The sequence below is a fragment of the Hipposideros armiger genome, unplaced genomic scaffold, assembly GCF_001890085.2.
Source record: "Hipposideros armiger isolate ML-2016 unplaced genomic scaffold, ASM189008v1 scaffold_531, whole genome shotgun sequence".
In the NCBI taxonomy this organism is placed as follows: Eukaryota; Metazoa; Chordata; class Mammalia; order Chiroptera; family Hipposideridae; genus Hipposideros; species Hipposideros armiger.
The window spans coordinates 267,947-279,175 of NW_017731881.1; the positions used below are offsets into that span (position 1 = coordinate 267,947).

The following is an 11,229-nucleotide window of genomic DNA, read 5'->3' on the forward strand; positions in this document are numbered from 1 at the left end:
ATTGTTTTAGCTTTCATTGTTCCCAAAACTGATTAATACATCTGTGTCATTTTCCTTCAACTACAAGGTAAGGCCTTGCCTTCTAGGGGCCATGCATGTCTTAGAATTACTCTCCTCTCCCTCAATATCTAGTTTAGTATATATGTGGCATAAAGCAGAAATAACCAGACAAACAAATGAAATCAATACTGCTAATGCTACTATTATCTGCAACCATTACATCCCCAATGTACCTTTTAATGTAATTAACAAACTGGGCCCATACAACTATGAGTTATGGTTTTGTCCTTTAAAATACTTAACATGTAAACTTTTACCTACATATTTAATCTTATTAGGTAGATAGCAAACTTTTTAATATCTTTATTTTACCGAGGCCCAGAAATTTGTGAAATCTTGCACAAGGTCAAAGAGCTTATTAACTGCAACTAGCTAACAAGTTTTATCAAATACCTAATTCAACCCTGAGCTCCTGACTTCAGCATGATACACTTCCCACAAGTCCATGAAATTACAATGTCTAAAGTTATAAGTCAAGGAACAAAAAACTCAAAATAATGTCTGAGAATTCTGATTCTATAAGATCACATAGCATAAAAATCAATGATTTTAAAGCCAAGTAGGAGGATAAACTATTGCCTGAATTTGAAATTTAATTTTACCCAATTTAAATGGGTAGGGGATGGGACATCTTTCCAAGAAAAGACTTAAAAAAGATCATGCCTTTTAAAACATGTGGATAACATATAAATTAATCTGTTCATCAAATTTCAAATACCAGAACCAAAGGGAGTTTCAGAACAATTAGAAGTTATTACTTTTTCTATTATTCTGTCTACAAGGTTTAACTCAAGAATCATTTTCTTTGAGAAGACTTCCTACCTATTCAGCACTTGGTTATTGCTTTTTCCTTAGTTCTCTTGGCACTTCATTTTAATTGCCTTGCCAGTTGGTTGGCATAAGATACTTGGTATTAGTCTTTGTTTCTGTGTGACATCGTATCTCTCTAAAGGCTAAGTTATTTTGTGCTAATACCTCTGGAACCCTGCTACAAGGTAGGCAACCTTTCTGATGCTGATGACAATCATGTAACAACTTATTTCCTCAATCCACATATAAATACAAATGTAAATATTCAAGAAGCACTTAAGTGCAGTGAAGATATATTTGTAACCCATTATTAATGGAAGCTTAGGCTGTGTCTACAATGTTGATGGCAGTCCTGTAGGTATGCGATCCTTATGCAGTACACAACTTGAACACCAACCCATGGAGGCCCTGGCCACAGAATATTATAGATGAAGAATACTAGGAGTTTTAAAAAGAGAAGTATTACTTAATACAGGGAAGTCCTCTAAGGCCTTGTGGAAGGTGCCATTGGAACCAAGTGGTAGTAAGAGGAGTGCAGCAAGATGGGTGGAAGAGACCTAGGTAGGCATGAGGCTCGTTTGGGGAATAGAGCGTAGTCTAGTTTGGCTGCTTATATGGTTTTCTTACAAAGTCTGCTGAAAACCAAGGTGAGATATTAGAGGTGAGAGAGATCTAAACAGGAATGAATATCTGCTAGCCTGCCACACTAACACATCTCTAAGTGAGTCAGTGGGTGAAATGAGGGGGTGGGGGGGGGTTCCTGAAAAGGCAGACAAGAGCCAGATTGTGAAGGATCTTGAATACCATGAGGACTTTATCCTCATGGATAAATTCCAGGGTGGGGGGGCGATAGTGGAAAATAGAGGAGTGATAAGAGCAGGATGAGTAACATGATCAAATTTTGGAAGGTGGTATGGAAAGAAGAGCAAATGGGGGAGACCCGTTAGGCATTAACTACAATAGTCCAGGCAGGAGACCCTTGTCCTAAGGCAGCAGCAGAGGCCTGGAGGCAAGGCTCATTTTGACACAAGGCTTTGTTAGATCTTGGTGAATGGATGTGGAGGATGCGACTGAAATAGAAATCAAAGATGGTTCTTTGGTGTTTCAGCTTGAATAAATGGGAATGCCAAAAATTGAAAGGAAAAAATGAAGACAGTTCAGTTTAGCAGTGACTGGCAGTTGACTTCAAGATGTGCCAAGTTTGAGGTCCTGTGGCAATATGCAGTGAGGAGTTTGACATGTAGATCTGGACAGAGTTCAGGAGAGAAATCTGGACCAGAGTGGAGGTGGGATGTGAAGCTTTGAGAACAGCTAATAGAAGAGGGCCAAAAGTGAAATTCTATTCAACTCCAACACCACAGACAGTGAAGGAAGATGTGAGGAACAGCTAGAGAACTATTATCTCCAGAAAGGAGTCTCTCAGAACCCAAAGGAAGGAGTTATCATTGGTGTAGAATACTGCAGAGATGCCAAGTAAGATAACTTAAAATCAACCACTGGATTTGGGGCTTCTGGAGTAAGCTAAAGTGAAAGCGGTTACAGGAGTGAGTGAGAGCCGAGGCAGAAGGTGAGGTGTGAACCCTTCAGACATGTGAACACCCTTGCTTTACCTTCACTTCCACGGTGAATGGCGGAACACAGGCGTTTTCTGCTCTGCCCACTATCACTTCCTCTAAGGGGTCCCATTCATTGTATGAGGAGACAGGGCAGTCCTTGGGCAGAGGATCAGTGGCCTTGTCATCAGCTGCACAGGAATTGCGGGAGGAAGCCGTAGCTGCCTGGGTGCTTTGGAAAGTTCGCTGCACCCATCCTGTTAAGGTTCTTCCAAGCTTCCAAGAACAAAGAAAATATTATTGTGTAGTCCTATGCAGTACTTCAGCGGGGAGGGGAAAATAGAGGTGGGATGAAAACCCAGGATAACATAGTGAGACATTTAAAATCCTTCTGGAGAGTGTAAACCAAGATGTTAGTTTATAGGTGGGTAGTGGGGTTACAGGTGAGTTTTACCTTTCTATTTATTTATGCATTATCTTCTGATATGATATGCTAATTGGCATAACTCTTTAAAACCCCTTAGAAGATTTTGTCCCCAAAGACCTTACACCCCCCATTTATATCTCAGAATGGTTTTCTGCAAACAAACTTTAATCAAACTTTAAGCAACACGTCTGCAGGTGATGGGTCACCCACCCTCTTCCCAGGAAACCATGGAAAGCTGCTCCATATCTCCGTTCCCCTTCAGTATCAAACAAAGGTTACCAATATTAGACTTTTTTTCCCAACTGAAAATATGTAAAGGACCTTATCTTTCAGCATAATCAGCTTCAAATCGAACATTTTTTCATCGCTGACACACACTTCACATTCTTTGGCACTTCAGTTCTGAGAATGACCAAGTACCATCTGCTCCATTTTACAGATGGTCCACAGTCCCCTAGCCAAGATAAGGAGTAACCCAGGCACAAATTTAAACAACCGGAAAGGTGACCTAAGAGCTTCAAAACAGCCTTTTGAAAATGCAGGGCCTATAAAAATCTAGAGCAGGGAGCGTCCCTCACCCACAGAGCCAATCTCAAGTCCCCGAATCTCTATCCGACTCTGTTAAAAGCCTTAGGAAGGAGACAGGAGGGGATGACAGGGTGGGGAGAATGACAGCTGTTCTGGAACCATTTGCTGGGGGAGCCAAATTGCCCTGCTGTTTCTGTTTTAGGAGCTAGGGAGGGTCTGCAGGCTCGTGCTCGCAGGGAAGCCGAGGGCGGGGACCAGGCAGAAACTCTGGGTACAGACCGAACTCGCTCCAACTCCTCTGGCAACTCAGGACTCCATGTTACACTTGGGAGTGGGCCTGCTTGCTCCTTCTCTCCGTCCCCGGATTCACATTTTGCCTCTTTTTCTCGTCCATCCACGCCACACGCTTGCCCAACTCTACGCCCACCCAATACAATGAACCACAATAACACCACCCGTTTACTGAAAGGTGTTACTTGTCGTCCCACCCCTTCACTCCGGGACGCAAGATCCGTGGAGAGCGAAACGAGGTCCGGCAGGGGAGGGTGGCACCCCCTGAGCTAACGGCCACCGCGGTCCACAACGCGCAGAGAGCAGCTGTACCCACGGGGTGTGGCCCCAACGGGGATACCACTAATCTCCCGGCAGCCAGCAGAGGCTCTTGAAGCCGAGCTTCCAAGGGAGAGACTAGAAGGGACGTGGTCAGGCAATGCTGGCTGAGGAAAGCGAGGGGACAAGGCTGGCGGCGCACGCACCCGAGACCCGATATAGTGCACCGCCTCGGCGCCGCGGCTCCCACCGCGCAGACACCGCACCCGCAGCATCGCCCCGCGCCCGACTGGATCCCCGAGCCGAATGGTCCTGGCGCTGGGCCGCGTCTGTCCGACCTCCCGAGAGTGCGCCCGCAGCGGGGTGTTCCGCCGCTCGGTCCACGCCTTTTGTAGTCTCGCTCCGCCCGGGTCGCCCCCCCCCCGAGCGCCCATTGGCTGCCCAGAACAGGTGGCGGGGCCCGGGGAGCGCAGGCCGGTGCGCGGGGCCTCCCGGAATTAGGAACGGTTAGGGACGGCCGGGGGCTCAGGGTCAAGTCTCCGGGGCCTCCCAATTTTATAGCCAGTCGATCCACGGACTGACTTCTGCTGCGCTGGGACAAGCCCCGCCCAGATCCACCGAAGGAGGCCCAGGAGTGTTTTAGGGAAGGGGAGGAGGACGCGACTTCTGACGAAGTAAATTTAATAGTGTATGCAACGGTTTTTGATTTACATTTATGGATTTAAGTATGCAAAGCGTGAATACAATTACACGTTTAAATTCTTCTGTGTGCAATGACCCAGTCCCCTCATATTGCAGTAAACGAAAGCACCTAAAGTTTAGGTGGCTGCTTAGGGCAACTCCGGGATTGAGACTGGAGAGGACTCAGTCTGGAATTCAGATCATCCACTGCCCCCCGGGCGCTGCGCTTTCCACCCACTAATCTGTTAGGTAGGTGTTCTTTGGAATACTTGCCATTTCAAATAGTCGTTGGCCATGTGCCCCTGGCTTGAGAAACTCAGTCATGAAAATAGAGACAAATGTGGACCAGGAGTAGGGGAGGACTACACACAGTTTCTTCCCTTCTATTTCATGTGTTTAAATTTTTGTTTCAATTTGATTACGATGCATTTGTTAGAAAAGTAGCTCCCTTAACAGTGCAAAGTGTTCATTGCTGTGGATTTGTGCAAAACTAGAAAACTCAGTTTAACGTTTAAGTTCCCAGCAGGAGAGGGGGCAGAGGGATTTTGAGTATTTCATTTTTGTACCTACAAAATATGTATTTTTAATGAGTTGTCTTTTTAATTCTGGTGTCTCAAACTTGTTTTCCAAAGTTCAGTGGAAAATGGCACCAAACAGGATGGCATAGTAGAAAGATCCATGCGGAGGAAGTTGGGAGAACTGGGTTCTAGTCTTGACTCTGTTACAGACTATCGTGTGTCTTCTTGAGCGGCAACCTTCTTATTCTCTATGGGAGAACAATTGCATTTATTGTCCCTAGCACACAGTGTTGTTGAGGGGCCAAAAGGAGAGAGTGTATTTGCAGAACTTGATGTGGCATTAGAGCTAGACGAATATGAGGTAATATTTTATCAGCTCTAAGGAGGCCAAATGTGATAATAGGGGGAAAGGAGACCGTAAGTCTAGGTTCATATGTTGGCTCTGTTACTGGCTTGCTGTCTGACCTGTAACCTAATTCCTTCACCTTTCCATTGAAGTCTTTGGGAAATCCCTAACATTTCTCAAAGTTTACAAAGTACCTTCTCCCAACAATTAAATGAAGCCACCTCTAAGGTCTAATTCTTTCAGTGTATGCCGGGTGGCCAGAGATGTGCCCCTCCTTAATAAAAGAATTGCAGGGTACAGTAAGTACACATAACAAATGGTATCAACATTATACCATTTCTGTCTGAGATCTGAGGACACCTCTTGCTGCTTATTAAAGACAATAATTTAATTTTGCAGATGTAAGAATTGGGAGGCCTGGAAATAATGAGGCCAAGGTATCAAGTTTTACATAAAGAAAAACTCTTATTATAGCCATAGAACATACCGTTATCTCTTGGAATCTAGGGGAAAGTGTGTGAATAGATTCATCCAAACCAGTCTTAATGCTATAAAAGCAAATCAAAAGCACTTCCCTCACCCCCTTTTCCTTGCTCATTTATTTATTATTTATTTTTTGCTCTTGAAAAAATTCTGTAGCAATTTTTAGATTGATCTCATCAATTGGAAGCATGAGTCTTCCAGACTGGTTTATTTGTCTAATACTGGGCCAACTCTGCAAAGTATCGAGGGTGATACCTGGTAACTCCTTGGTCTTTAATTGCTGCTTTTTATTTTTCAGATAAAATGGAGTATAGACTGTGAACTCTTGGCTTCTTCGCCCTCATTGGCAATAGGTTAGTTTTTGTGTGGATGTATGTTTTCATTTTTTGTGGATATATACCTAGGGGTGGAATTGCTGCATCATATGGTAATTCCATGTTTAACATTCTGAGGAACTGGCAAACTGTTTTCCAAAGTGGCTGCACCATTTTACATTCCCACAGCAATGTGTGAGAGCTGCAATTTTCCCACATCCTCGCCGACACTTGTATGTCCATCTTTTTTATTATATCCATCCTAGTGGGTGTGACGTGGTATATCACTGTGGTTTTAATTTGCATTTCCCTAATGACTAATTATGTTTATAATCTTTTCATGTGCTTATGGGCTATTTGTATGTCTTCTTTGGGTCACCCCAGTCTTAGGAGAGGTGCAAGTTGAAATACCTTTATTTAGGGAGGAACTGATGCCCATTTATAGGACATCATTTATAGGAACTAACATCCTTCTTTCAAGTGAGGCAAAATTAATAGTTGTGTAAAAATACAAAGGAAGAATACTTCTTTAAATACTTTGCATAGGACTCTGAGGTTAAAAACACCCTGTATCTTTAAAAAATTATGAAAGGTAACCTCAGAGTTAAATGATTGAGAAGAAATTTCTCTTTTAGAATAGATAAATAAGTAGTGAACACAATTCACTCTTGAAGAATTAAGTAATGGGCTCGTAAGAGACATTATCACTGATATTCCTATCTTTTGGAGGAGCCTTTGAGACTTGTTTAGAAGTTAGTAGATAGTGTAACAAATCTACTGTGTTGAAAAAGGTAAAGTTATCATTTTAATATAAATGAATGCATATAGAAAAATTCAGTTTCCATAAAAGATAAAGTATATATGTGTGTGGGGGGAGGGTGAGGGGGGGGAGTCTATCACACTGCCCCTAATAGTCCTCAATTAATATTTGCTGATTTAATTAATTTTAAAATCACTTCCACTCTGCTTAAAAATAATAGCTTACCATTTACTGAGTACCTCCCATGTGCCAGATACAGATAACTTCATATACATTATCTCCTTTACTCATCTGTAATGAAGCATTCTAATAATAATCTCATGTAGGGGAAGAAGCTGAGCCTTAGAGAGGTTAAATAAATTGTCCAGAGTCAAATAGCTGCCAAGTAGCTGTCAGAGCCAAATTCAAACCCAGGTTTCTGTGCCCTTAATTTCTATTCCTCTTGATTGTCTCGTAAATTCTCAGGGAAATATCTATTGTGTAATGCAAGGTATATATGTAGTCCAACTACTTCTAATATTAGATACTTTCCTGTAAGCTTCATGTTGTGTCACATGCTCTCATTATCCTTCAGGATAACTCTGAATGTTTCTTCCAGGAGCTGTTTATCAGGTAAGTGCCCTTCTCAGGATAACACTGTACCTAAAAGAAGGTGTGGTAGTGAGTCTTGACATATTTAATTTCTGGAGTTCCGCTATAGCTGAATGTCGAAGATAGAGAAAGATCAGAACATAGGATGTGAGTCCTTTCAACAAACACAGAAATGTCTTAGACACTTTATCAAGAACTCTACAGAGGCGAGAGAAGTTATGCTAGCATAGGGGTAGCTGCTGCCCCCTGCACTACAGTCAATGAAGGGAGAACACCAGGAAGGGGCAGGATGCTCCAAAGGGGTCTATCCCATTAGGATGGTTCTGGAAATAGACTACATATTCATCCCTACTCAAGTCCAACCTGAAGACTTTTAGTAGGGGCTAAAATAGCTCTACTCACCCTGCTGAAAAAGCTGCGTGCCTCACATTTCCTGCTAAGCTAGCACTTCCCTTTCCTAACCCAACAGCTGCGAGCACTGGTAGTGCTGGCCAGGCGTGGGCCACATCTAGTCAGCACCCAAGAGTGAGGAAGGTGTACTGGTCAAATCCGGAAATGATGCAACAGTTAATGAATCACCATCATTACATTACAAAATGTCAGTGCCACAAAGATTCCTTCGCCCATGAATAACTCCTGGCTTTGTGGGAAATATCCTTTGGATGCCTTAGTGGTAGGAAAGCAAGCTCCAATTGGACCCTCTTCCTTGTCTCATGCTTTCAGCCCAAATTCCGCTCCCAGTATTTTTTCAACCCTCTTCTTCAGTCTGACTCCCTATTTTCATATTTGGCTTAGATCCTCCAAGAAAAGAAAAAATGCTATGAAATAAGCAACGATTGAATAACCAACAACAGAGAATAGTTAAGAAATTAGAACACATTCATCATTTGGCTCTTAAGTGAATAAATACATTTTTCTTAATGAGTATTTCTTGACTGAATGAATAATTTAGGATTTAGAATAAATAAGTTTTTTTAAAATTAAAGTTTATTGGGGTGACAATTGTTAATAAAGTTACATAGATTTAAGGTGTACAATTCTGTAATACATCATCTATATATCACATTGTGTTTTCACCACCCAGAGTCAGTTCAATAAATTTTATCATAGGATAAAATGTGCAACCACTAAGAAGAATGTTTACAAAGCATTTTAATAACCTAGGATAATTCTTATGTCATGCTATTAAGAAAAAAAAGAACAGAATACGAAATTGTACATATAGTATTCTCTCAACTCTGTTGAAAATCTGTACATATAAAATCCTGGAAAGAAACTCACTAAAATTTGAATAGTGACTACCTTTGGATAAAGATATAATGGATGTTCTTTATAGTCTTCTTTCTGCTTCTCTGCAACTTGTGAGGTTTTCTCTATGAGCTATTGTTACATTTAGAATCAGAAAAAGAAACATAAATGCCAATTTATTTATTTTTTTTAAGAAACTAAAGGTCTCTGTGTATACCTAGAAAGAACTTTCTTATTGCCCCAGATGTTTTCCCTGGCAGCTCTGCTCTGGGAGAAAACCTCCCACAGCCACCTGGCCCCTCTCATGTCCACACACGTGGTGATCTGGCATGGAGATTAGTGTGGGAATGTGCTTCTGTCTGTTGTGCATGTTGCCCAGCTCTCTCAGGTCTGTGCTTGCTATTTCACTTCTGCTGGTCTCACTTGTTGCTGGTGAGGAATTTTCCAGAATTATCGCTTCCAGCAAAAAGGCACTTCTCTCGTTGGTCCCTGGGAAGTGGAGACGTAACATCTCCCAGTTTTCTGTACCCCTCTCCAGTATTCCTGCTTGGTTTGGGCAACATCCCAGGAGAAGGCAATCATGGGCCCCCTCCCTCTCCCACCCCTTCATTTAAGTGGCAAAACTCCACCCCCAACACCAGTCATAGTCTCCTCACTAAAGAAAGCTCTGCGCAAATAGAATTATTCAGAATTTGCAAGCTTAGGGTCAAAGGAAGAGCCAATTTTGGACTTTTGCTTAGGAATCCTAAATTTTAGTTTTCTACCATGGTGTTCAGAATTTAAAAGCAAAACTGGACACTAAGACTGAAGATTGCAAGGCCTAAGCCACAAATGTTCAGTTGTGAGATGGAAATGGAATGCTCTGAGAGGCATGGATTTTTTAAATGAAGGCTTGATTTAGAAATGACAGAATACGACAGGCACTACATGGCCTTTTCTAGAAAGTTATGTTGTTTCTGTGACACCAATTAAGTCACCTCAGGGGACATAATTCATGCATATCAATATTCCCAAGAGAGCGCATCTACAATATGAGTCACTTGTGCTCTTCTGGCCCAGCTCTGCAACAACCAAATTTCTGACAGCAGAAATTCGTGGATGGGAAAATCCAGTGATCCCTAATTTTCATACACAGCCAATTAGCGTAAGTGTTTATTACTATAGGACTGATTGCTCACCAACTCTGGCTGGATCAAATGGTACTATTTCATGATCCTCCTAGTTTCTTAGGTCCAAAGCCTTCCCTAGCCTCTATAGGCAGGGTGAAGCCATGCCTCCCTATGCAGCAGTGCACCTCCTTTAGGGCCCTTGTGACAAGGCTGTAACAGCCTGTCTGCATGTCTGTCTCTTTCACCAGACGGAGACCTCTGGAGGGCAAGCATTTACGCCTAGCACAGTGATTGCTGCTTAATAAATGTTTGTGGAATTGCCTAATCAAAATGGTAATATTGCTCCTCAGAATTGATACCACACCTTCAAACAATGTTTAAAACATTTGAGAGAGGAATACTTATAAAATTTTAGAACTGGAAGGGGCCTCATTTTGTAGATGGGAAAACCATGGCTCAGAAAGGCCAAATGACCCATCTGAATTCATCAAACATCGCTGAGATCACTTCTCAGTGCAATGTTCTTTTCAAGAATTAAATGAGCTTTAGGAAAATGGACTTTGATTTTTATGCTCTGGGAATTCAAATCTGTAAACCTTTAACTTCCAGGTTTAGCAAAATGGTGCTATAGGCCTCAAGAAAAGTGTTAAATACAGGTATTATAGATAGGCATTTGATACAAGTCTGTCCTCTACACTTGTGGAAGTTGTGTGTGAAGAGAAATCTTACTTTAATATGTTACAACTATTTTCACGACTTGTGGGAAGTTTTATTTTTATTCTCCATTGTAGGTTTTAGATTTATAGAAAAGTTACAAAGATAGTACAGAGTCCCTGTATACCTGTCACCCAATTTCAATTTTCCGCAACGTTATTATATTACATGACTGTGGTCCATTTTCCAAACTAAAGAATTAACACTGTGCATTATGATTAACTAAACTCCAGACGTTATTCAGATTTTACCAGTTTTCCCACTAATTTCCTTTTTCCGTTCCAGGGTCCTACATTGCATTCAGTTGTTGTTACATCCTGCGTGGCAAGGGCAAATGGGTCTCGAGAGGAGAGATGCAGATTGAATAAGAACAAGAGACAAAAGTAAGATAAGAGCGAGACCAAGGGACTCAGCCAGAGAAGACTGAGCCCCGAATTGGGTCAGCGCATGGTTTTTATTGAGAATTTTCAAAGAAGTAAAACTGCTGTAAATTAGTAACCGTGTGTAATTGTGTGCCTTAAGGCTGTTTTCCATTAAC

At 41.9% G+C, this 11,229-nt stretch overlaps 1 protein-coding gene and 1 long non-coding RNA gene across 4 annotated transcripts in view; one reads left to right on the forward strand and one right to left on the reverse strand.

Annotated features, from left to right (window-relative positions):
- The window catches only part of GATM (glycine amidinotransferase), a 16,274-nt gene extending 11,831 nt beyond the window's left edge, over positions 1-4,443 (reverse strand). Inside the window, exons 1-3 of one of the 3 annotated variants that reach the window (XM_019668682.1) lie at positions 4,134-4,222; positions 3,130-3,304; positions 2,481-2,699 (exon numbers count right to left, since the gene is read on the reverse strand). In XM_019668682.1, the coding sequence (XP_019524227.1) occupies positions 2,481-2,699; positions 3,130-3,207 (297 nt within the window). In that variant the 5' untranslated portion in view covers positions 3,208-3,304; positions 4,134-4,222. The other 2 variants (XM_019668681.1, XM_019668683.1) reach the window with 2 other exon arrangements.
- An 86-nt stretch (positions 4,444-4,529) lies between these two features.
- LOC109396665 (uncharacterized) lies at positions 4,530-11,080 on the forward strand. Its single transcript, XR_002126883.1, has 4 exons — positions 4,530-4,615; positions 4,726-4,857; positions 6,254-6,308; positions 10,977-11,080. It is a non-coding gene; the product is annotated as an uncharacterized LOC109396665 (long non-coding RNA).
- The last annotated feature ends 149 nt before the right edge of the window (positions 11,081-11,229 follow it).